The 27462-nt window shown below is 47.7% G+C and overlaps 1 protein-coding gene across 3 annotated transcripts in view; it reads right to left on the reverse strand.

Moving 5' to 3' along the window:
* Positions 1-22682: 22682 nt before the first annotated feature.
* The window catches only part of NAE1 (NEDD8 activating enzyme E1 subunit 1), a 976013-nt gene continuing 971233 nt past the window's right edge, over positions 22683-27462 (reverse strand). For all 3 annotated transcript variants that reach the window (XM_069653211.1, XM_069653219.1, XM_069653249.1), the window contains one exon: positions 22683-22963. In XM_069653211.1, coding sequence (XP_069509312.1) covers positions 22854-22963 — 110 coding nt within the window. In that variant the 3' untranslated portion in view covers positions 22683-22853. The remainder of the gene's footprint in view (positions 22964-27462) is intronic.

The following is a 27462-nucleotide window of genomic DNA, read 5'->3' on the forward strand; positions in this document are numbered from 1 at the left end:
GACCCTACTCCCTCCCTGACGAGACTGATTGCACCGATGGTGGAAGAAGCACTAAATGAGGAATATATCAAAGAAAAAGAAGCATCCTTCCTCACACCAGCACATCCAAGGTTGATAGCTTTTTATGCTCTACCAAAAGAGCATAAGGGGATAACACCGATACCAGGAAGGCCCATAGTGTCGGGTATAAACTCAATTCTGGAACCCCTTTCACAATATGTGGACAGATTTTTACGCGACAGGATTCCAAAGATGACATCATATGTTAAGGATTCAACAGCAATATTGAATCTACTTACGACCCTAACCTTTGACCAAACCACCCAATGGCTAGTGACGATGGACATCAAGGCCCTTTACACCAATATCCCCCAAGCTGAAACAGTGGAAATGGTGAGAAGAACTCTGATCAATGATCCAAAAATAGCAGGAGGACATGCAGGCTTCATTACTGAACTCGCAGAAATAGCCCTTACCAGGAATGTCTTCATTCTTGCGAAAACATTCTTCCAGCAGATCTCTGGAACAGCGATGGGCGCGACATTTGCGCCCAGCCTAGCAAACCTCTATGTTGAACATTTCAAAAAATGAATTTATCTATGCCAACACAAATCCCTTTTTGGACAAGATAAAGATATGGAAAAGATATATCGATGACGTCCTTATGATCTTCCAAGGGACAAAAGAAGAACTCACAGCCTTCCATGAGTCGTTGAATAACTGCAATATACATCTCAAATTCACCATCGATGCAAATAGGACAGAGACAAATTTTCTGGATCTCCATATCACCGCCCAAGAAGATGGATTAGGGGCTCGGGTCTATAAAAAAGAAACTGACAGAAATCCACTTCTGCGGTATAACAGCTACCACCCCAGAGCCCTTAAGGACAACCTACCCTTTGGCCAATTCCTTCGGTTCCGCAGAACATGCACAAGACTAGAAGATTTCAAAGAGCAATCCGGAGCACTGAAAAAACTGCTAAGAGAAAGAGGCTATCCGAAGAAAATTGTAAATGATACATGCAAACGAGCAAGGAACATACCGAGGGAAATCACGTTACAGCAACATAAAAAAGATCGGAAAAGAGAAGGAATAACGGCTGTAATGAGCTCTTCCCCGATGTTCAACACCATCAAAAAAGAAATTAACAAACTGTGGTCCATTTTGAACACAGGCTCAAGCACCTTGGCACAACCATCCTTTGCCATCAAAAGACGCAGAAACCTAAGAGATAGTCTTGTACATACACTAAAGGAACGAGACGACAATGAAGAAAATACACTGTGGGGAGCAGAAAAACCCATGGGACATACACAGTGTGGGGGCTGCTCCATGTGTGCACAAACCTCAAGGAGTAAGACCATCGAGATAGGATGGCACACACCCTGGCAACAAAGAAATCTCACCAATTGTAAATCCAAAGGAGTGGTTTATCTTATCACATACCCCTGCACCCTCCGATATGTGGGCATGACAACGAGGGAGGTGAAGAAGAGACTCATTGAACATAAATCATGTATCCGCACCAAAAAACGGACGGCCCCCCTGGTGAGTCATTTCGTCCAAGAAGGGCACACTCAGGATGATTTCACATGGACAATCCTCGAAAAAGGAACACCCCCAAGAAGGACAAATGCTTCTGAAACGAGAACAACTTTGGATTTTCAGACTCAACACAGTAAAAAATGGTCTAAATGAGGAAATACAGGGGAACAACCTCGCCCTAATGAAATGAAGAATGATGACTAGACCACAATACAGAGAATACAAACATGATTTAACAACGAATGATGGAGGACCAGGACATCCGAACATGAAGATGGATTCGGTCAATTTTGTGTGTACACCCTCCCCCCCCGCTGCATGGTGCATATATAATACGGGCCAGTCAGACTGCAAAAATAAGAATAACTTTGGTGCTCCCATTAAATTCACATCAAAAAAATGTCTACTTTAGATCAGCACTAAGCACGAGGGGAAAATGGCCACACTACAGTGATATAATGATTGCTGTAATGTTATAAGGACAAAAAGAATGAATATATGTCATGTCACAAAATAAGATGCTGAGATATTGCTGCCAAACATCATAAATCTCCATGAAAAAAGATGCTTTGTAAAAGTGAAAATGTTTCACCGAGTGGGGAGAATGGCCACACTATAATGATTGCTATAAGGGTATAATGTCACAATGAATGAATATATGTCTCGTTACTATCTCAGGGCAAAAAATCAAATAAGGTGCTGAAATATTGTTGCCAAATATCACGAAACTGAATGTAAAAACACAATAGGTCTGTCATCACCATACACGTCACCACTATACACGGTGCCGGACATACATAGCATCCAATAGGAGCCAACACGCTCTAAAATGGCCGCCCCATACAACCAGGGACACCGGCAGTGAAGACGGACTATAAAAAGCTGTCTCCGTTGCCGGGCAACCCTTGGTTGACACCAAGAGCGAGAGCGCCCCAAGGCCTGACAAGAGCGGAGCCGAGACCATCCGAACAATCCGGTAAGCGAATGGTATGGACATCAGAATGCGATTCCCTAAGAGGCTCTGCATAAGAAAAAGTGCACTTGCGATCACGGCAAGCGCAGCAGGTTGCCGCGCCCGAGCTGTTTCACTTCACTGAACTCTGACTCTACCTACAATGACACGGACAGCTTTGTCCTTCGCCAACCGACACCCGCGCTTTACGCGGATGTATCATGCAAATGGGTGTATGTAAATATGGAAATGCTCATGATCGCGAGTCGAGGCAAGCACAGCGGGCTGCCACGCTTGCGGTCAAGAGCATTAAATGACTGGACTCGGCACCCATTTGAGGGGATACGGGCAGCTCTGCACATGGCAGGCGCCCAGAGACACCCAGCATGTCAATTGGCCCATATGACGCTATGTTTCCACCTGGGGGTATTATTTTTTATATGATTTTTTATATATATATATATATATATGTGGCCATTAGGTCATAGCAGTGCATATAAATATATAAAGAAAAGAGCCATTAAACACAGTGGATAGTACCATCTATGCACTCAACAGTGGCGAAGCACATATATTGACACAGTACTACATTGTGTCTTACAGGATACCAAAGATGCTACCTTCCAGCCGCCTATAACAGCAACACGGCCTACAGCATCTGAATAGCAGAACTGCATGGAAGGTAAAACAATCGAATTTGAAAAAACACCTTATTTTGGGTAAAACAGATCGATGTTCTCGCCAAAATAGACTGACTATAAAATAATCTTTTCTTCAATAATTTAATTAATTATAACTAATTTACCAGTAATTTAACCATGCAATTATCCAGAAACAGCATGACCTCACGAACAGAAGAACCCACTTGGGTTTTCTTTTCTTTCCTCAGGCAGATGGGATGACGGGTTCTCAGACCCCACTCTTTTCCTGAAGACAGGCCTAAAAACAAAAACCACGGTCCTGAAGATGATGATGAATAATAATCATCGAAAACGGTCGACCTCTTTTTAAACCAAGGATATCTCGAGAAACAAATTGGGATACCCCTCTGAGAAGAAAGACCAAAATCAACATTTTGTTGTGGAGGAAGTATTCCCCCAGAAAAACCGCTGTGTTATGGACTCCTGTACTAAAAATCAATCCAGGTGAAAAAAGCACTAAGTGAAACATATCACACAGGCAATACTGGACCACAATTCTGGAAGAAGCCAGATAAAAACAAAATAAGACCACCTGAAAGGAGAACGTAACAACGGATGGGCCTACAAAAAAGTCCCATTTTTATTTTTATTTTAATTATTAATCACAAGAGTGATCTAATACTTGGGGCACACACATTTCTTATGAAGGTCAATAAAGAAAAAAGGTCTCATGACCTATGAAATAGTTCCTCTCTGAAATGTGGCCCTAAGCCCCATCAAGACACTAACCTCCGTCCCAACCCAGAAAAGGGCAGAAGATCTGCGCACCCTACCCCTAAGGACAGTAGCCCACATATGTTATGAGGGCTAATCTAGAAGAAAAGATATTTCGAGGCCACACACTAAATGGTATATGAATAATTTCCAGTTCCCACGCTGAAAAAGTGGACCCCACGAAGTGTTCTTGTGTGTTAAAAACATACTCAAAAATAACACTTCAGGTCAAACGATAAAGTTAAACTAAATTGTTTCCCTGAGTTTTTTTCAGTAAACTGCCAAATTATACATTTCATATTTTTACCTACCTTTATGTTTGCTGATCTTACCTGTAATCTGTCTCCTTTACAAGCCTTTGGTCATTTCTTTTTCATACAAAACCCTTCCATCTTGCCTGTCCATTAACTGTCAATTAATGAATAACGTGTTTCTCTGTGTGTCCTCTGTGTGTCCTACTTCCTGGAGAGCAGCATTTGCATGATGTGTTGCAAGATTTCAGATAAAACCATTACAAGCAAAGCTTGATCAAACATAAATTTACGCATTTCATTACATTTTTTATTTACTAATCCGTCAGTGTAATGAATGTTTTCTAATCGATCATAATAACGTGTGCCCATTTAAAAATACAAATCGACATTTTCGACACTATTAAGTATTTCCGCTTTGCTCTTTTCTGCCGCGTTCTTTTTTCATTTGAAAATATTTCACGCATATTTCAAAGAACGCATCAGCTGCAGATGGTGTAGGCGCCTCAACATTGCTTGAATCGACAGTTTCACCGGTCTCTGGATCTTAGGCAGAGTGCCTGCCAGCCTTATCGGGGGCGGTGGACTCTATCCTCTTCCCAGAGGAAGAGAGAATGGGCGGGACCGCTTTCTAGAAGACCTGCATCATGTTGATGCAAAAGTTTTCCAGTTTTTCCGCTGAGGAGGATTTAGACGGGAAACATACCTGTCTCTCTGGGGATGAGTTTGTGGACAAATGCCTTCTTCTCTTCTACGATGGGCGAGAAGAATGACGGGAGTTGCTCCTTAAAACCTCTTACAGTGTTTTTTCAACCAATTTTTCACTTTCTCAGGCGATTTATCACCTGCAGAGCTCTTTTCTTCGGGTCGTATCTTCGAGGGTGTCATAATTGGGGACTTCGAAAGACGAGTGACCTAGGGCTAATTTGGAGGCGCTCTCCTTTAAGACTTTTGGTGTCATAACTTGACACGATGCGCAATCCGCCAGAACGTGGTCAGTACCTAGGCACCACAGATAAACTGTGAGGATCAGTGAGCAACATTTTTGTGCTGCAATCACACCATTTATTTAAACCAGCGGGTTTCGGAGTAGACATATTGGCAAATTCTATTTAAATTTGATCAAATTTATTAAGAAAATAACTGCATCAGAGGATTTCTCTAAGGCGAATTTCCTGAGTAGCATGCAGGGAATGGAGAAGCAAGAAACTGAGTTCACGGGTCACAGAGCGTGTTATTTGTACATGCATCAACGTTAGAACTGGTCACAGAGACTCGACAGCCATCGACCCCAGTGCGTACAATGTCCCCTGCTGGGACAAGGCTTCAGAGAGCTGCAAAACAGGATGAGGTGGGAGGACACACGCCATTAGAAGGAACAAGTTACTTACCTGTAACTGTTGTTCTCCAGCATGGGTCTGGCATGGATTCACATGCTCATGAATATTCCCCGTCGTCAGGCTGGGAATCCTCGGTAAAGAAAAAACCAGTATCAGTTTCGTTTCTGATCTGTCTTTCGTAGTAATAACCAATCACTGGTCTCTGCGTCATACTGACCACAGCCAATGACTGCCCTCTACCTAAGCACCGCCTCTGGCAGCCATCTTCAGATTTGGAAGCACGTGAAGTGGCAGTATGACCAAGTGAAGAGCCGCAGAGGGGTAGGCGGGAGGGTTCGCATGTGAATCCATGCCAGACCCATGCTGGAGAACAACAGTTACAGGTAAGTAACTTGTTCCTTCTCCAGCATGGGGTCTGGCATGGATTCACATGCTCATGAATAAAGAATACATAGCAGTACACACATGCACAACCACGGGAGGTGGCAAAGGCTCAACATTAAGCATTACATCAAACTCAACATTAAGCATCTTACCTCCTCACCAGGCTCACCTCAGGCGAACAGGTTGCGCAGCACTGCTTGGCCGACCCTGGACTCCTCCCTGGAATCCCGATCGACGCAGTAGAATTTCGTGAAGGTGTGCGTCGACCTCCACGTAGCAGCCCTGCATATGTCCAACAGGGGCACACCAGAAAGGAACGCCGTGGTAGCTGCGATCGCTCTGGTGGAATGGGCTCTCGGACGGCCAGGCAGCGGTCGGTTTGCCAACCGATGACAGTACATGATACAGCCGGAGAGCCATCTGGAAATGGAAGCCTTCGAGAGAGCCTTCCCCTGATTGACAGGTCCAAAGTTCACAAAGAGTTGTGACGTCTTCCGAAAACCCTTCGTGCGGTCCACGTAGAACTTCAGCGCTCTAGCTACATCCAGCGAGTGCAAAGTCCTCTCAGCCGGCGACGAAGGCGACGGGAAGAACACAGGTAACACCAAGGGTTCGTTGAGATGGAAGTCCGACGGTACCTTGGGCATGAAGGAGGGGTGCGTCCTGAGCACTACCCTCGTGTCGTGGAAAGTCAAGTACGGGGCCTTGCAGGAAAGGGCCTGGATCTCTCCCACTCGTCGTGCGGAGGTGATGGCCACAAGAAAAGCTGTTTTCCACGATAGAAACTTCAACGGGGCCGAGTGCAGAGGCTCGAACGGAGGTCCCATGAGCTTGGTCAGCACCACGTTGAGCTCCCACGCCGGGGCCGGAGCCTTCACCGGCGGGAACGATCTGAACAGTCCCTTCATGAACTCTTTCACCAGACGATGAGACCACAAGGACGTCCGCCCCGTGGTTCTGGTGTATCGGGAGATCGCAGCAAGATGAATCTTGATGGACGCGTGTGCCAGACCAGCTTTGGCCAGCGTCAGCAGGTACGGCAGTACTTGGGGGGCCGTAATCCGTAGAGGGTTAATCTTCTGTGCGTGGCACCAGACAGAGAACCTCTTCCATTTGTGTCCGTAGCATTTAAGAGTCGAGGACGCCCTGGCCTTTGCAAGAACCTCTCTGCAATCGGCCGGTATGTCGTATCCTCCAAACTCTAGCGCTGCAGGAGCCAGGCCTGCAAGTTCAGCGACTTCGGGTCGTGGTGGAGGATGGCGCCTCCTTCCCTGGAGAGTAGATCCGCGTCCGCCGGCAGCTTGATCGGCGGGGACGCTGACAAGTCCAGAAGGTCCGGGAACCATATCTGCCTCGGCCACGCAGGTGCGACGAGGATCATCCTGCACCGTGACCTCTTGAGCTGGTTGACGAGCCGGATTAGCAGAGGCAAGGGAGGGAACGCGTAGAGGAACAGGCCCTCCCAGGGGAACGAGAAAGCATCGCCCATGCTCCTCGTCTGGGGAAACCTGCTGGCGAACCTCCGGCACTTGGTGTTCGTCGCCGTCGCGAACAGGTCGATCTGGGGTGTGCCCCACCGTCGGAAGAGGCGATCCACCAGATCCTGCCGTAGTTCCCACTCGTGGCACGAGCGCAGCTCCCTGCTGAGTGAGTCGGCGATGGTGTTTTTTATCCCTGCCAGATGAAACGGCACCAGAAAAATCCCTTGGGCAACGGCCCAATGCCACAGGTCCTGCGCCTCCTTGGACAGCGCTGGGGACCTGGTTCCGCCCTGTTTCCTGATGTAAAACATGGTGGTGGTGTTGTCGGTGAAGATCCTCACCACCTTCCCCTTGAGGGACGGAAGGAAGGACCTGAGGGCCCAAAACACTGCACGGAGCTCCAGGACGTTGATATGCAGGGACTTCTCCGTCGGGAGCCAGAGTCCCCTTGCGTGCAGATTTTCGGTGTGCGCTCCCCACCCTTCCAGGGAGGCATCCGTGGTCACAGTCTCCTGGTGGGCTGGGGTCTGGAAGTCCATGCCCGCCGTCAGATGCGCGCGGGTGCCCCACCACCGTATCGCTCGTCGGAAACTCTCGTCGAGCTTGATCCTTTCCTCGAAGCTGCCCGTCGTCTGGATCCAGCGCGCATCCAGGAATTCTTGCAACGGGCGCATCCGGAGCCTGCACATGGGAATGAGGTAGATGCAGGAAGACATCATCCCGAGGAGGGACTTGATGGACCTCACTTTGGCCGCGTCGGCCACCAACATCCGTTGCACCTTGCCCAAGATGGTCCTGGTCCTCTCCTCCGACGGGGAGGCCAGAAGGGACACTGTGTCGAGCCTGGCTCCCAGAAACAGTGCGACTTGCGCGGGCACCAGGTGGGATTTGGCGTAGTTCACGGAGAATCCCAGGTCCGTGAGGAGTTGGACGGTCCTTGCCGTGTGGACCACGGCGAGCTCCCTCGTCTTGGCGCGGATGAGCCAGTCGTCCAGGTAGGGGTAGACGTGAATCCCCTCGCGGCGCAGCTGCGCCGCCACCGGTGCGAGGCACTTGGTGAATACCCTGGGTGCCGACCGTAGTCCGAAGGGAAAGGCTTTGAACTGGTAATGACGCCCTTGGACCACGAATCTGAGGAATTTGCGGTGCCCCTTTAGGATGGGAATGTGGAAGTAGGCATCCTCCAAATCCAACGACGATAGGAAGTCTCCTTCCTCCAGCTGACCCAGGACGTGCTGGAGGGTGACCATCCGGAACTTCTGCGCCTTGATGAACTTGTTCAGACGTCGCAGGTCTAGGATGGGGCGCCATCCTCCCGTCTTCTTCTTCACGAGGAAGTATCTCGAGTAGACTCCGGAGCCCCGAAGCCTCTTTGGGACGAGTTCGATGGCGCCCTTTCTGAGCATCGCCTTTACCTCCAGGAGAAGTTGAGGGACGTGAAGTTCTTTCCTGGCCACGGGGGGGACGCGCGGGCACCTTCTTTGAAACTCGAGCGCGTGGCCCCGGGCCAGGGCGTCCAGCACCCAACGGTCGGTGGAGATGGACTCCCACACGCTGACGAAGCCCGCCAGCCGGCCTCCCACCGGGGTGCTTCGGTGGGGGCCCGACCCCACGGCCGGTTCAATCCTGCTTGGACGCGGCCTTGCCGCCTTGACCTCCTTGGCGACGACGGCGGGGTCCGCTAGACTTGCCTCGTCCTCTGTAGGCCTCTTGCGACGACGAGCGGGCCGCTTGACGGTAGGAAGCGAAACCGCCGCCGGAACCTTTGGAGGCGCCCTTGCCTCCGCCGCTCCGAAAGGGCGTCCGTCGTTGCAGGACTCCAAGGGCCCGGGCCGTCTCAGTATCCGCCTTGATGGCCTGAAGGGAATCGTCCACTGTCTTCCCAAACAGGTTGTTCCCGTCGAAGGGCATGTCCAGGACTCTGGTCTGGACGTCCTGCCGGAAATCCGTAGCTTTGAGCCATCCACGACGTCGAAGGCAAACGCCGTTGCCCAGCTGGCGGAACCCGGTGTCGGCGATGTCCGTCGCCACGGTGATGGCGTGGTCCGAGGCCACCTCACCTTCCTGCAGGATCTCAAGGGCCTCCGCCCTCTTGTCGTCCGGCAGAAAATCCAGCAGGGGAGCTATCTTGTACCAGAGCTCCCTGTCATAGCGGGCCACGATAGCCAAGGCGTTGGCCGCTTTAATCGTCGTCGCTGCCGACGAGATGACTCTACGTCCCATAGCATCCAATTTCTTTCCCTCGCCGTCCGGCGGGGAAGTCGATGTGGAGGCCGCACCCCCCCCCGCTTTCTTCCTGGCTGCCGCGGAGACGCACAGGGGGGCCGTGTCCGGGACCCGGTACTTTTTCTCGTACCGGTCTCTTCTAGCTGGCGTCGTGGAAGGGTTCTTGAGGAGGGAAAGGCCCTCATCCCAAATGTCGTCCAACAGAGGCACTGAGAGGACCGTCTTCCTCTTGGCCTCGCGCCGCTGATAAAGGAAGCCTTCCTTTTTCTTCTCCTCAGGGCAGAGTTGGAAAAGCTCGGAAGCCCTGGAGATCATGGAGTGGAAAGATCCGATCTCGTCGGGCGGAGAAGCCCTGGTGGGAGGCGACGACGGAAAATCCTCGTCGTATGCCTCGTCGTCCGTACCCGTCGCTGCCGTGTCAGTCCCCGTATCATCCCCTCGGGTGGACGGGGAGGAGGGCTGGAAGGGGCGCGACGGTTGAAAAGGAGGTGGTGGATGGATCCTTCTTTTCTTGGTAGGGGGAACACCAGAAGGTCCCGGTTCTGGATCCCCCGACGGGAGAGGTTCCCCCGTCGGTAACGGTAGCCTCGTCCTTATCTCGGAGCATAAGGACTGTATGGCCAACAAAATGGCCGCCGAGTTGTCTTGCGGCGCTGGCAGAGGGGAATCCGACGGGCGAGCAGGGGCCCCGTCGGTATCCTCGACGATGTCGTCGTCGTCACCTGCGTCGGGGTCCATTCCGACGGGCTGGCCTTCTTCCACGCCTAGGCCGTGGCTTAAGACCTCGATCAGCTCCTCTTCTGAGGTTGAGGCCGAATCACCGACGACGCCCTGCCCCCCCTTCTTCTTCCCCACGGAGGGTTTCACGGGGGTCCTATCGATGGGCACAAAGGAAGACTCCCTCCGAGGAGGCAGGGAGATTCTGGGCCCTGAGGTCGCCACCACTGGTGAGCCAGGGCCGCCGCGACCGTTTCGATAGAGGGCTTGGTCGGATGGATCAAGGCCTTCACCACCTTAGGTGCGCTCACCGCCTTATCCTTGAGGGAGGGGGCACTGCCACGCTCCTCCTCTGCCTTAGAGCTCGACCGGGGCCTCTCCAGGAGCTTCGCCGGGTGCTCGGCCTTCCTCTTACCCGACCCAGAGCGTTGGCTCGTGGTTGATGGTGCCGGGGAGGGTGCGCCCTGCCTGGCGCCCGTAGAGCCCGACCGTTCGGCGCTCCCGGTGCCAGCGGACTCGCGGTGCTTGGCCTTATGTTGGGCCCCCGTCGCCGGGGCGCCCTCAAAGGTCTTAGAAGACCGCTCGGATTTCTTCTTCTTCTCGCCAGACGGGCTCTTACCCTCCAGCCAGTTGGCGAGACGATGATGGCGGTCCTTCATGGTCCGTTCCGACATGTTGCCGCAAAACGCACAGTCCTTCTCCACGTGCGTCTTGTCCTCATGAAGGCAGTAAAGGCAGAAAGAGTGTTCGTCCTCCTTGAAGACGTTCTGCAGCTGGCATCCAGGGCAGACCCTGAACAGCTTTCCGGGCGTCGAGCTTCCCTTCTCCTGGGCCATATCCGAGACCGGGCCTGAGAAGCTTCTGGATTCCTCCGAAGTGTAGCTTGACGAAATCTTCACCCTTGAGGGGCACAGATGAATCCGACACGGGTCCCCGTTGATCGGATGTAGGATCGGTGGAGCTTGAGGCTCTTTGACCGAAAGAATCGAAGTTTTTTGTGAAAAAAGCGCGAAAAATAGCACCAACGCTCGAGAGCAATAGCACGAGGATCCCAACACATGAACGTGCGGTAAAAATCTGAAGATGGCTGCCAGAGGCGGTGCTTAGGTAGAGGGCAGTCATTGGCTGTGGTCAGTATGACGCAGAGACCAGTGATTGGTTATTACTACGAAAGACAGATCAGAAACGAAACTGATACTGGTTTTTTCTTTACCGAGGATTCCCAGCCTGACGACGGGGAATATTCATGAGCATGTGAATCCATGCCAGACCCCATGCTGGAGAAACACTGTTCTTCAGGATATAAATTTGATATGGGCCGTATGCCCGACTTGAATGGGGCCCCCATCAACTTGGATAGAATGACATTCAGTTCCCAAAAAGGGGCAGGTTTGCGTACATAGGGGAAGACTAAAAGAGAGCCTTCATAAACTCTTATTAGCCTATATGACCATAAGAAAGGCACCAATGATGTGCACCTGACAGAGGACATGTTAGCCAAGTGAACTTTGATGGAAGAGTGGGCAAGGCCGCTGGTAGCGAAGGAGAGAAAGTTTGGCAGGATCTGTTGCAGCTGGAAGTTAAGGGCATACACACCATGAATGGAACACCAAACAGTGGACTTCCCCCATTTTTTGTTGTAACAAGAAACTGTAGATGCATCGCTAGTGCATGTCAGGGTGGTGAAATTCTAAGGACGTAGGACCCAGGCTGTGAGATGGAGCCAGGATGGGTCATGGTGGAAGGCCTTGCCATTGTTCCTGGAAAGGAGGTTGTTCACCAGAAGAAGTTTTATGAACGGGGATGATGAGAACCAGAAGCTCCAAGAACCAGAACTGCCTCAGCCATGCTGGCACCACAAGAATCAGTCTGCAAGGCTGCCGATTGGCTGTGTGGAGGACTTTTGGTATGAGTTGGTTGAAAGGCGTATAGGAACCTGTTTCACAGAAACTGTCAATTTGGGAGTGTTCAACACAAATGTCAGGGTCATCCCTGAGAACTATCGCCCTTACCTGTATCTTTAGTTGAAGCCTTGAATCTTTTCCCTCCTTTCTCGTCTTTGAGTCTTTTCTCGTAGACATAGGGCCTGCCTCGGGTCCAAGCCACTCTGCTGCCTTTCTGATGATGGCAAGCAAGAGGGGCTCCTTCCCGATGGTGTCCAAAAGAGGAAAATGCCCAAAGGTGGAAAAAAAACCTCTCGAATTGTCCATGTGACACTGGAAAACTCGACGGATGGCAAACTGTAGTACCACAAGTCCTGAGGATGAAGGGTGTCAGAAAGCACTCCAAGCTGCAGCATGAGCACCACCAGCAGGGGTGTAGTAAAGGGGTGTTAACAATGGGCTCCAGGCTGCAGCGGGTTATAGTCCAGCTAATAGGAATGAGTATAATCACAGGATCGGCACCGGTGAAAGGACAGAACTACCCCAACTGGAAAAGGCTGGTAGACAGGGAAGCTCCGGAGAAAAAGAAGAAACAAGCCAGAAGGGAATAAGTGTAAAGCGGGAAAAACAGACAGGATAAGAATCCCGGAAGGAAGGACAGGTGAAAGAGCAGAGCCCAAGACAGGTGAGAAGCCGGAACGGAAGGAACCGGCACAGGCAGAACAAAGCAGAACGGAATCCGGAATGAACAAAGGTACATACCGAAGAAAGTAAGGGAGGGTGGAACGGAGTAGGCAAAAAGATACACAAGGAAATTCACAAAGAAGTTTGGAAAGAAAACACTGGCGTTAACCCCACAGGAAGCAAAAGCTGAGGGTTACAATGCAACACGGGGAAGGAAGGGGCAGAGCTATAAGGTGGAAGAAAGGAAGGCGAACAAAAAAGACTAGACCTACGCTCCCAAATAGAACAGGAGCGTAATGGAACATCCTAACGGCGATACAGTCGCCAAGCAGGCCAGATGCGCCAAGAGAGCCGGCGCTTGACAGAAACGTGAAGTTGTCTTCCATGCTTGCTGGCTAAGGGAATCTGCATGTGAACGAGCTTCAGATGGATTTATTTGTGGCAAATAGGTTGACCTCTGGTTTTGAATATGCTTTCCACTTGGTCTGGAGCAGTTCTGATTTGTGGCAGGAGCGGAGTTCCCTGCTGAGGCAATTGGCCACCCAGTTGTGTAAACCGGGAAGGTGAACAAGGGGACAGAAATGGTATCTGGGCAAGAGCCCATATCCATAGAGACTGCGCCCCGGATGAAAGGATCAGAGATCTGTTATTGCCTTGCTTCCCGTGGTAGAACATGATCATGTTGTCTGTGAACACCCATGCCACTTTCTCTTGCAGATGTGGGAGGAAACACTTGAGGGCACAGAACACTGCCATGTGCTCCAGAATGCTGATGTGGGGAGACTTTTCTTTTGTTGACCAGAGGCCTGTGGCATAAAGCTTGGCCGTGTGGGCCCCACAGCCCTGGGGCCGATTAGTGTGTTGCCCCAGTAGCTTGATGGTGTGGGACTGAGAAAGGCTGGTGAAATTATTCCACCAACGTAGCGCAATGTGAAGGAGACTGATGAGGGCTAATTTGTCGTCGCAATGTCCGGAGACTCGATTCCAGCGGGAATCCAGGAACTCCCACAGGGGGCGTATGCAGAGCCTGATATTTCTGATAAGCGTGATGCACAAGGACATCCTACCCAAGAGGAACTTGAGCATTCAGACTTATGAACCCATTTCTGGGACAGTGCTTGTACTTTTGAAAGGATTGATTAGACCTGGTTGGTTGACCGAGGGATAGTGGAAGTTGGTATCTAGGCAACAGCAGTTGCTGTGACAGTGTTATAGATGACTTATGATTGAGAGAGAAGCCCAACAAATTCAGATAGCCTTTCATGGCCATTGTGTGCTGTAGGCCTGGTTTGAGGTATGGTGCTCAGATCAACCAGTTGGGACTTCCAGGGGTGTGCTGAAGCTGGGGCAATGCATTTCATCAATACCCTTGGGGCGCACTTGAGGCCGAAGGGTAGGACCTTAAATTGAGTGGTGGCTCACCACTACGAAGTGCAGGAATTTGTGATGTCTTGGTGAATGGGGATGTGGAGATAGGCGTACTTCATGTATAGGAAGGATAGAGTCTCCCTTGGCCAGTTGGCTCAGTATTTTTGTAGCATGACCATTTGAAACTAGGAGAGGAATTTATTTAGGTATCATAGGTCTAGGATGGGTTGCCAACCACCTGCCATTTTCAGCACCATGAAATAACGCGAGCAAACAACCTGATTCCACTGGATGCATGGGACTCCTTCTATAGTGCCTTTGGACAGGTGAAGTGCATGAAGATGTTTTTCCATTTTGCCGGCAGGGTCGGGGGGAGTTATATGCAGCCTATGAAAGAATTTGATGGCATGTCCTTGGTTCACTACCCAAAGCACCCATTTGTCTTATTTGATTTCATCGATGCTGTAATGAAGATAGGCAACCTTCCCATGATGTGCTGACAAGGGCATCACTGTGCCGGAGTCAGCCAGCTTTTTAGACTGGCCTCTACGCTGAGAAGAGCCGCAACACCTTTGGGTACCTCTGCAAAGATGTCAGTGAGCCTTTTACTGCTTGCCTGAGACATATAATGCCCCCTGTATGCCTAGGAGCAGCACCATTAGTGGCAGTCTCTGCCGGATCGTGAGAAGTTGTGTTGCATTGATAGATGGGTCTAAAAAGGCCAGCATTGTTGTAGAGTGCCCAAGGACAGCACTGTGTCTGTTTTATGGCTTGCAAATTATCATCCACCTTTTTGTCAAAAAGGTCTTACCTGTAAAAAGGCATATTGACGACCTTCACCTGTACGTCAGATCTAACTTTTGTGGCCTTCAGCCAACCTTGAAGTGACAGGACTACGCCATTATTCATCTGGTGGAATATCGTGTCAGTGATAGCAACAGCTACTGAGTCATGTGCATAGGCAGATTCACCTTCCTGAGCAGCCCAAAAGCTTCTTGTTTTTTGTCATTAGGGAGAAACTCCAGGATGGGATAGATCTTGAACCACAGTTCTTGGTCATATCTGGTTAGCATGGCGACAGAGTTGGCGGCTTTTATCTTGGTTGCCGCTGTGGAAATGTCTTTACCAGAAATCATCAAGCTGCCTGCCTTCCGCAGGGACTGCACACAGTGATGAGGGGTTGGACAATCTCCTTCTGGCCACTGCAGTCACCACAGAGTTGGGTCTAGCATGAGTGTGCAGCATTTGGGGGCATTGTCTGGTTCCTTGTAGTTGTCAAATCAGTCTTTTTTATGCAGAGCTGTGAAAGGAGTTTTCTTGGCAACACGCCGTCACCCAGGATTGGAATGGAAACCACTGTTTTCCTTGACTTTTCCCTTCGCTGGCAAAGGAATCTGCCCTTTCCTTGTTCAGTGGGAAGGAGGTCGAACATCTTGGCCACTCTTGTCATGTTAGAATGGAAAAAGCTATGATCTCATCTGGAGGCGAATCCATTGGCAGACGTTCTTCCGGCTCTCCATCAGTGGGCATAAGCTCACCAAATTAATCTGTTAAGGGGGAGTGAGTCGAGGCCGCATCCGGATACATATCCTTGTGGGAATCAGAGGCTGAGGAGAGATCTTTAGGTTGTTAGTTTTCTGGAGGAGACTGGCTCTGACGGCGGCGTGGAGGCCAAGGCTCGGATTGCATAGCAAGTGTATGGTCCATTGGAGGAGGAATAGTGGAGACTGATTTGCAGCACTGACAGAAGAGTCTGAAGGGTGGAGAAAATATTCATAGACAGGTAATGCGCTTCAGGTTGTTGTTAGGGGCCTGGCAAGTCCATCTGAAGTGGTGCCAGCGTTGGAAGCACTGGCGCAGGAAGGGGCTGTGCTGGAGCAATCCAGATAACTCCTCATCCTGAGAAAACACTGATTCTGGGCCATCAAAGTCAGTATCAATGGTGTGTTCTACAATGTCCCCAGGAGCATTAGTGGAAGGTACTGTCAAGGTAGGAGGGATATAAGGCTGCAGTGTGCACATGGGTTCTCTGGGCCTTTTAAAGTGACTAGAGCAGCACAGGGACTGTGTATGGATTTGCTAATAAAAGGTGTGTAGCTGAGGCTATTGACAAGTCAATGGTCATCAACGGGATAGTCGCCAAGGATTCTGATGCAGTGGCCGTTGACGAGGGCGACAATGAAGGAGGATTGGAAGATTTTACACTCGTGGGCGTCGACAAGGAAGTCGCAGAATGAGCAGTCCACTGTTTGAGCTTCTTGGACAAAGGCGTATTTTTCCTCGACCGAGTCACAGATGTTACTGGAGTGGTGTGGCTCGAGGACGTGCTTGTTATGAAGGGCTACGCAGACGGTGTAGTTGTCAACGATTTTGTTCACAAGTTGGACCCTTTGTGCAATGAGAAGGCTTTTTCAGGCATGACATGCATATCTGCGCCTGGCAGAGCCATGGGATCTCGACCTCTTGGAAAAGGGAATTTGCCCTTGGGGATGGTTTGGACACAGTGAAGCACAGTTCCTCACTGAAACAGAGTCCAAGTCCACAGTGCCTTCGTCGAGCCAAGCCACTGGTCTCCCTTGTCCATCTTTTAGAGTCTTACACTAGCAGATGGAGCAGGAATCCAGATTGTGATCTGGGTACAGACAATAGAGACATTCCTTTATCCAAGTTACTCTCTTACCTGGTAACGTTCTTTCGATGGGATGGTCCGACGACGTATTCCATATCTATGACAGTAATTTCTGTCATAGATATGGAATACGTCGGAGGACCCAATCCCCTCGAAATATGTTTTTGAGTTTACAAGCGGAGCAAGTCTTGAAAAGGCTGTTAGCTTTGGAGTCAGCCATGGTGAGGAACGACTGGATGAACACAGATGAACCGTTCCCCTGGATGAGAGCACTAAGTAAGTGCAGGAACTTATAAACCCCAAAATAGTAGTTACTTGTAGCTTTCAAATTATGGTAAACGGAAAGCTGAGTGATGAAGATCCTTGAAGAAAATGTCAAATAAAGTGAGAACTTGAGAGGACTTCCAACTCTAAACGTGTGGTTAAGAATCTGAAGACAGGCTTGAGCGGTGGAGCTAGTGGTGGCACTACCTATTGGCGGAAGAGTAAGTGACCCAAAAAAACATGAAGAAAACATTAAAGCAAATGCAGTTTCTATGAAACTGCTTAATGTTACGGGAAATTCCCAGCCTGACGACAGGGAATAGTATAACAGCATGTGCATTTATGAAAGATCCAATGCTGGAAAAGGTGTTCTTTTTTTAATACCCTACAAGGAGGGCATTGCAGTAGTCCAATCTTGATCCGATTATTGCCCTAGCAATGGTGAGGCAGTTCTGTCGAGATAAGAAGTGTCTAGCTGCATTGAGTAATTTGGAGTAGTATGCTGAGGAGGAGGCAATGGCATTAACCTGTCTATTCATAGTCAGATTGGAGTCAAGGTAAACGCCCAAAGTCTTGACTGTTTGGGATACTGCGATAGGTATATTATCAATGGTGAAAGAACTGTATTGTTTGTCCAAATTACCCAAAGTTGTGGGTGATCCAATTAACAGAAGTTCGGTTTTCTCGCTGTTAAGGCATAACCAGTTTTCTACCATCCAGGATTGGATCGTGGAGTAGATGTGAGGGTGTTCAAGTCGGCCTCATAATCGCCCGTAAGGGGGATAAGCACCCGTGTGTCATCAGAATAGTTTGTGTATGAAATGCACAGGGCATCCAGAATGTTGAACAGGGGCCTTGTGAACAGGTTATAGAGAGTGGGCGCAATGCAGGAGCCATGTGGGACTGCGCATTTGATGTGGCTTGGAGTGGCACAGGCTGAGTCGGAAAAGCCTTTCATAGCCCTTTCCTGTAGAAAGGAAATGATCCAAGAACATGCCTTCTGGGAGAAATTAGCTGCAATGGAGAGATGGTGGTAAAGTGTGTTGTGATCCACCAGGTCAAATGCAGCAGATAAATCGAGCAAAAGGAGCGCTGGTTTGCCTGCGTCTCTGAGGTCGTCCATTTGATTTTTCAGGTCTAGGAGAGCTGTCTCGGTGCCGTCATGGACGGAAACCAGACTGCCGAAGGCCGAGGAGACAGTTGTATTTAAGGAATTTTTGTACTTGCAGGTAGGCTGCTTTGTCCAGAATTGTTAGTAAAAAAGGAACAGTGGTGATGAGCCTGTAGTTCCCCCGGTACCGTTGGGTCAAGGGAAGGTTTTTTAAGGAGCAGGCGTACACAAGCTTCCTTAAGTCAAGTTAAGCAAGTTGGGACATGGCCAGACTGGAAGGATGCCTTAATGAATGCTGCTAGAAAAGGGGCAAGGATGGTGGCAGAATCTTTAATGAGCTGGGCCGGACAGACATCCCCCTTGCAATTGGATGGTTTAATAGATTTGAGCAGGGCAATGACTTCTGGTTCACTCATATCTTTAAAGTCGAAAGGCGTGGAGGGATTAGACTTGGTGACCGTAGGCGAGTTGCTGTGAAGGTTGGCTATAAGGTGCGTCAGCACCTTCTAATGAGCTAGGATTTTAGTTTGCAGGGTATTCAGTTAATCTAGCATGGCAGATTGAATGCTGTTGCACCAATTTTCGTCCTTCAGTAAAGTAGGAGGTGGAGTGCATGGTTTTTCCAACTCTCTAAAGATGGTGAAGATGTCTTTTGACCCTGATTAAGCATGGTCTATCCTAGATTTGAATGAGGTGGCTTTAGCCTTGATTATGCTTGATTTGTAGTCTTTGGAGATAGCCTTGAAGGCCCCCCTGGTGGCATCATTGGGGTTCATTTTCCAGGCTGAGAGTGCAAGCCTCTTCTTAGAACGTAGTTCCAGCAGCTCCTGAGAGAATCAGGCATTGGAGTGTTTAGCTTTCTTGGCTTTCCTTAAGGTAAGGGGAGCGATGGCATCCACAGCTTGGGTCATGGCGAGTTTAAGAGCACTAGCGAGAGTGTCAGGGTCGTTGGAAAATGGGGGCTGGAGAGCAGACACCATAAGGAAGGGTGCAATCTGTTCAGAGGTAAGTTGACGTGAACTTCTAGCGAGTGCCGCAGGAAACAGGATCACAGGCTTAAGGGGCACTTTGTTAGTATTAAGGTCAAATTGAATATAGTGGTGGTCAGACCATGGAATGGGAGTATCTCCAGTGACTCGAACAGCACAGTTGTGGTGGCTGATCCAATCCAAAGTGTGGCCTTTAATGTGTGTAGGCTCAGAAATGACTTGAGAACCCTAAAGTGGATAGGGCTTTATTCAAGGCGGCAGCATGGGCATCCTTAGGATAATTGAGGCCAAGATTTAAGTCACCCACGAGCAAGACTTGAGAGGTCTTTTGCAAGTTGTCGGACAGAGAAAGGATGAAGGCCTCATGGAATTCTGAAATGGGACCCGGGGGTCGATAGACTATGTGGACTGCAATGGTGCAGTTATGGGAGAAGTTAATTTTGAGTAGATGATAGTCACAGTTATGGCTGTGCTCCCCTTCGATACCCCCCATCAATCATTTATGTTCCTTAAGGAAGACTGGACTTCTTGTATGCATTGATGTATTAAACAATTCTATTTCACTCTAAAGTTTGTGCACTTTTGTTAAGAAAAATAAACTACCCATGAAGCACTTTGTGTGGAAGCAGGCATAGATTTTGTAGCTAGCTGTGTTGAAAATCCTCCATCACAATTGTAATCTCCTTAACATTCAGCAATAAGAAAGGTTCTTCCAACAACAAAATGTGTTACAAAAGTAATTGTCAGGCCTTCATTTAGTTGCTGTCTGCAAGCTTAAGGTCAGCCCAGTCCAGTCAGCATTGGTGTAGGATGCTTTTTTGAGTGGAGAAAGGGAGAGGTTTTAATAGTCATATTAGATCATTGGTGTTTTGCACCTGCAACAGTCAGAAAATAGCCTTGATATCGGCTCTAGAATATAGGCTGGCACTGTTACTGCCAAACATTGCATTTTCGCAAAAAAACTAAGACTCCCACACCCTCAGCCAGTCACACTAACATACACATATATACACAAATACAGATACAGTGCCTCATTACAAGTCTTGCAGTGCAGAAATAAGGGTGCAAGTAACAGTGTACCAGCACCCTTTCCGGACTGCCAGACTACAAGTATGCCTGCAGGGGCCGTTGCTCCCGGCAGGTCTGACCTGCCGGGGGCACCGGTCCCTGCAGGCATGGTTATCACAGAAGCACCAGCACTGTTAGCAACAGTGCTGGTGCTTCCGTGTCCCCATTCCTGTGGGATTCCACGGGAATTGGGTCTTACACTTTCCGGCGCCTGACATCCCAGGTCGCCAGGACTTGTAATGTCCTGGTGGCATTGGGATATCAGGCGGCGGAACAGTGTTACGAGTTCGGCAGCAACTCGCTGGTAGCACCAGTGGTTTACCGCCGATTTCGTAATGAGGCCCTCAGTCTCACTCATTCAACTCTTGCAGACAGACACTGTATGCAGTGCATTCAAACACGTATGCAAAAACACTTTCTTTTTAGAACTTCTACTGTTTGAGGGATCTCACCAGGCGAGGTGCACCCTCGAAGGACTTGAATACATGAGGGCTGAACACAGGGAATCTGAACTTGGTTGCCTGGCACCCTGGGGGCACACTGCTACTGCCAGGCAACCAGAAGGGGCCCGACGAGGGGAGGGGGCTCTGGGTCTCGCTGACTGCCCCTCTCCCTCTTCGTTCCACTCTGTTCCTAGCATCCTCTTTAGTCCGACCCTTCATTTTAACAATGCATGTTGTGTAGTGTGGATTAACTGGTCTGCGACTTTCTAACTAAGTACTTGCCATTCTTGGATTGGTCAATGTAGGATTTGACTGCCTCTACCTCCTCCCCTCTGTGTAACATTACTCTCTTTTTGCAACGCCATTGTTGAACCATTTGCATCGGAGGTATGTGCCTCCTTTTACAAATCTACTGAATAAGTATTTTTTGTGTGTATTTTGCATATTCCATTGTCTTGCTGTTTTTCCCCTTGTTCCCTTCCCTTTGTCCTTGTGGGCGCTTTGAAACACAATTTTCTTGATGTATAAACGCCTTACAAATGCCCAATAAAATATAAATAAAATTAACGAGTGCTCTGGTTTCTGGGTTTGTATTCCCATTAGTGGCGTTGTTTGTGATGGATCTTCTGCTAATGGTTCCACCACCTCCTCATGCGCCTGATGGCTTGTCTCATTTGTTGTCAGATGGCGTGTTGCTAATTTAAATAGGCCTATACAGATGTATTTGGAACTTACATTTATTTTTTCTTTAATTTATTCTTTTACATTCTCCTTTTTTGTGTGGTTATTTCTATTTTCTTTTCCTTTTTAACATCTTCTTTTATCTTGTGTAAGGTTTCGTGTAAACCGCCTCACAATAGAAAAAATACAAAAATATAGACCTATGCCCTGTGTTGAGAGTTTATTAAAGGATTGTATGCCGTATATTATGGAGGCCCACTGTTCCTGTGTTCTAGCTCCCCTGTTAACTTGTGAGTTTGTTCCAGTTTCTAGCTTACTCGTGCTAAGCACAGAGCTCTGTTTATACTTTTTGTGCTACTTCCAGTAGATTATGAAGTTGGAAAAACATGCTGAGGGTTGCTCTGGCTCCACCAGACAGTCACACACTAAGAAATACCTGCAAAATCCTTTACGCGGGCTGTTTTTCTTGAGGGTTCTTCCCCTATGGAGTGGGATGCCACCTATATGAATTCTCCTCATCACCGAGGTACATTTCTTCAGGATTCACTTCGGGTTCCTTCCTGACAACAGTAATTGCATTTCCCTTAATGGCCCCGACAGAGGACTAGGGAAGGAAAGGGGAATCCTACATGTACTGGCACCAGGGATAGCAATGCTAAGTGTGGCGCTCACCCTATCCCCAAGTCTTCTCTGGTCTTCCTTACTGGCCAATAAAGAAGGGCCTTCATTTCAAGACCCAGACACCTAATACAGAAAGGGTACAGGCCAATCAACACAATGTTGCTTTATATTACATTTAACTCTTGAAACTGGACAGCTTGAGATGGATCCCAGTGGGAAATACTGGTAAAAAGTATGCATTGTGGTTATAATATAAGCAAAAAAGAAACAACTGTAGCTCCTTCTGTTCTAAAGGCAGTGAAACATGTTAAAAAGCAACCAAATCCACAGGCATAAGTGGATCCGTGTACACAAGCCACAATGTTTCTTCTAGTAATGCCAGTGATGATGTTCTGCTCCACAGTCGCTTTGATAATGAACTGGCACATATTACTGAGTAATAAATGGTTTTAGAGTCGAAACTAACAACTGTGCACATTTCAAACAAAAACAGGAGGAAAAGTTTAGCCATTGAAGCAAAACTCAATTCTGTTCATCAGAGTTCTGGTCATAAAAGTCACTTTGATTCACTCTGTGTTTGGATTTATTGAAAACGTTTCACTCACGCGCAATACACATACAATACCTTTTAACTTGATAAATAAAGGTTATTTTTAATTTAGAAGAAAATAAAAAGCATTTATATTTCACCTTTCAATTTACAGTCATACCTGCAAAATACAGGCAATGTTTTTTTTATAGAACAAATACACAGACACATGTACTTCAGGTAAAACAGGAATATAACATTATCATTATTACAACTGGAAGGTTGCTGAAGTTTGAGACATGCCGTTGTAAACAAAAGTATTATTAAAAATTACAAACTGCCCGGTGATTATTTTGATGACCTCCTGAGCAGCGGCTCCTGTGAATGAGAAATGGAATATATCAATATAATTGAACAAATTGTAGAAATCACATTACTTTTCTTCTGTAATCTTCTGTCTGATGAACATGATTATTCTTCCCACAGATTTCCCATTTTATGAAATACACGTCAGATGCCCTCTAGAAAATGTCCAATAGCCACTAGGCAGCGCGGTCCACCTCTGAGCTGGCTCCATCACAACTCCTTGGTACCACCTCATGCCGAAAGTGATTGTCATCCATAAATAAAGAAAGGGCCTTCAATTTCTATATTTTTGCCTTTTGGCATTGGGTATCTGCAAGGAATGGCCGAAATGTTACATGTAAATAATGTTTATACATTTGCAAAATATCTAAGTGGAGTACTGATTTGGCAGTGTAGTGGGGAAGGCAATGAGGAATCTGTAGGACGACGAGACTGAGTAGGGTATTTCCCTATATATCTGCTACAAGTTGTCTACCTCAATTCAAAATACTAAAGATGAATTCTGAAACAAAAAACAAATCAATTCAAGAGATGTGGGAGCAGAAATGTGAAAATATACTTCAGACCTTAAATACTACTAAAGAAATACTATGGACAAATCCAAATGAAGTCAGAAAGAAACTGTGGCAGAGAGATTGGTGGGAAACAGAACAACAAAGATCTCGCCACCGATGTATGCAAATCGTGCCAGCTAAGGCTTTCAATAAACTATGTTAAAATTTCCATGTAGATCTTTAAGGAATGTCTTTTTAAAGTTTAGAATGAATCAATTCCAAACAAAGGAAATATTAAACATTCTAAAGAAAAGAAATCAAAGTGACAGTCTGCAGGCTGTGTAATTGTTAACCTGAAACACTTAAGCATCTTGTTCTCTATTGCTCAGACATGGAAGAAGAGACAGAAAATCCTTGGAACCGAGATAGCACAAAGAACAACTTGGCACCCTGATGAATGGTGGAGTGCATTTTATGTTGGTTCGAACAACAAGATAACATTTGCGTTCATATCATTCTTGAATGAAATGAACGAAAAACCTGTATAACATGAGGGATAATTAATGATCTGAGCAATTTTACTTGGATGGATGCAGGAATCTTGTTTGAAAACTGTTTCTATGTTTTTAAAAGTTTTGTATGAAATTAAATAAAAAATAAAAAAAATAATGTTTATACATTTGCAAAATATCTAAGTGGAGTACTGATTTGGCAGTGTAGTGGGAGGGCAATGGGGAATCAGTAGGACGACGAGACTGAGTAGGGTATTTCGCAGAACAATCATACCCATCTTGACCAGCAATGGAATCTAAATGGTAGTGTTTGGTAAAATTGTGCATAGATGCCTATGTGGAAGGCTGGCAAATAAACAGCAATGGGTCTCCCCTCAGCAAAGCAGAAGTTGTCATCTGGTCTCTTGTGAAGTGAGCTCATAGCCTTTCTGAAACATCAACGCTTACAAAAAGCTGATTATCAAGCCTGTGCTCGTTGCATGTAGAGACAGAATTTCAGCACCTTTTTGAGATTCTGTCTATGAAATCTATTCCAAGTTTGATTGGGGAGTAGCTGGAAAAAACCAAGAGAGAGGCATTTTTGTTGCAACGTAAACTTGACACTGCTTTAGGAAATTCATAACTTTCTTAATTTTTGAAAAAAGGTGGAAAAATAGAAAGGGATTGCAACTCCAAAGGTAATGGGCGTAAAGGGCAACTGAAATGTGAGCAACTAAATCATCACCTTGTTGAGGCATTCTCGTGAAAAGGGAGAGGGCTGCAACATAGTCCTTAACAGAACCGACATTTAATCCAGATCTGTAGTTGCTTGCCTATCTCCAGAACTGTGCCGATAGAGAACAATGGGCCTAGCTCCTTATCCAGAACACCAAATTGTGTTCTTAAACTAGCGAAAGATGGAATTTGTGTCGGGGTGCTTAACAGAGAGCATCACACCAAGGAGATCCTCTTTGAGGCCCCAATCCTTGCACAACAACCTCTTAATAGCTGGGCCTGAAGGTGCAGCAACCTAGCATAGGGGTGAAGAACCCTGCCACAAGATTCCATCAGAAGATACCCTCCCCCCTCGCCAAGGGATCTTCCAAGGAAGGCACAGCAAGCTGTCCAGCAAGACTGGATACCAGGTCCTCAGTGCCCAGTCTGGAACTACATAGAGCATTGTTCTGCTCTGCTTCAACTTTCGCTGCACCAAACAAATCAGCGGGACTGGATAGAATGCATAGAACAGGCTCAACTTCCAATGATTCACTAGTGCATTGCCCAGGGAGTTCATCACATGTTCAAGCTGAAAGCGAACAGGTTGAGCTGAGGAAGCCCCTACATTAAGATCTCCTTCACAATCTCCACGTTCAGCTCCAACATGTAGGACACCCATAGCGTCACCTCGTTCTCGATCGCCCAAATCAACTTGCTCTCCCTGCAGTTTAAGCAACCTGACACCACCCATCGTGATGGTGATGTGCATGGGAGTTGTGCAACTCCAAAGCTGGCAGAATCCGCAACAGGTGGCTATCGTGAAGCGGTCCTTTCATTGGTTTTCACGAGGAGTCCCAAACTCTGAACGCCATGATCCTTTGCCATCAGGATCTTATAGAAATATCAGTCTTTATAGACTTCTACTGCTGGAACAAGCTCCCCTGTTTCCTTTAGCAGAAGTTGCGTGAACTCTCGAAGTTGGAGGACTCCATGATGTGGCAAAGTATGATGTTTTGGGTGGATTTTGAATGTAGGCAGGCAGTATCCATCATCCTCTATATGTAGGGCATATTTGTCTGTCATAATCTCCTGCCAAGGCCCTCTGAAGAGCAAAATTGTGCCCCCTAAAGGAGACTCATACTGGGTGGAGCGAAAAACCAAAGCTGTTTTGGTTGTGCTGCGCTGGATGACACAGAGGCTTTAGATTTCACAGTGTAACTGTATCTTGAAGAGTGGTATGGCTGCTTCCCTTATAGCCGATTCGGTGACTGCTGGGAATAGCCACAGAATGACACTAGAATGAACGGGCATATACCTCTTAACAGAGGAGTTCAAGAATGAGGAGGAGGAGGGTACGAAGAAGCCTAACGATTTTTCCATCTGAGGTGAAGCTTTGCACTTTTCCAGGCTCTTAACTTCTTTGGTCCCAAAATGTTCTGAAACGAACGTCAGATCTAAGAGCTTTACTTGAAATTCTGTGGCAAAATCGGCAGTATGAATCGATGAAGAGCATCTCACCACTGAAGGTGTGAGAAATGACTGCTGTTGAAGCAAAACTGGTGAAATTCGCTACAAATTTCGCATTGCTGCTGGAGTACATTTTCCACATTTTACTACTTTTTGCAAATTAAATTTTCTAGCTCAAAATTTAGTTTTTTTACCCCAAAACACCACAGCTATGTTTTGTTGCCTATTAATTGGCTGAAATTTCAGAAAAAAACCTCTGGGAAATAAAAAAAAATCCGGGTGGTGAAAATGACAGAAATTGACAATTTCGTTCAAGTGGTGAAGTTGCCAGATTGTGCCAAGAATTTGCCAATTTCTCAGCAGAGCAATTTCTGGCCATTTCTGCCACCCCTACCAACCATGTTCCCCCTCCTGCCCTGGAGCCACCCACACAATCTATGGTTTCCAAGCCATTGTGGAAAATGTCTTGCAGTCCCATCTGCCTGTAAGAGATTTTCATTTCAGGACGAAGATGCTCCTCTGATAGTTCAGTTGTCTCCCAAGGCGCATGAGAATATCTTGTCAAGATATATGATGCATTGAGCATACACAAAGTCCAACTGCCTGATGCAAAAATCTTGCATTCTCTTGTGTCCGACTTTTTTCACCCTCTATCAGGAGGGGCAGCATGGAAATATACTACAACCAAAAAAAGTGATGTGTGGAAGGCTTTGAATAAATCTGAATCACTGGCACTGTTCTGGGCAACCTTCCACACCACCGTTTTTGAGCCTGTATGCACCATTGCAAAGGTGGTCCAGCCATATGCCAATCAGTCAGGTACTACCTCCAATGGTAACAGCCCAGCCCAAACTGCTAGGCCAGGTGCCCTCTGCACGGAAACACAAGCAACCCCAGACATGTTTCAGCATTGTTGGGCCTCCTCAGTGAGGTGTAGCTTGGTTTCTTATGGTGCAGCGAAGCAAGTGACCCACATCTGGGCATACCCTCTCTCACATAGGGAGACAAACTACAACCAAAAAAGTGATGGGTGGAAGGTTTTGAATATATCTGAACCACTGGCACTGCTCTGGGCAACATTCCACACCACTGTTTTTTAGCCTGTCTGCACCATTGCAAAAGGGATCCAGCAGTTAGATATCTATGGACGACTGCAGGTTTGACCCCACAGTAGCAGTCTACACCATGAGATTCTAGGGAACCTGGTATGCATGTCTAGGCTAAACCCTTATCCACCATAGGAAAGGATGCTGGTCTGGGCACATACTGGGGTCGCTTTGTCAGTATTAGCCCCACTAAGAGGGAATAATGGCACTTTTTGAACTTTTGCTCGAATGTATCT

This window comes from Ambystoma mexicanum, chromosome 1p (genome assembly GCF_040938575.1).
Source record: "Ambystoma mexicanum isolate Mex_15411 chromosome 1p, UKY_AmexF1_1, whole genome shotgun sequence".
Taxonomy (NCBI): domain Eukaryota; kingdom Metazoa; phylum Chordata; class Amphibia; order Caudata; family Ambystomatidae; genus Ambystoma; species Ambystoma mexicanum.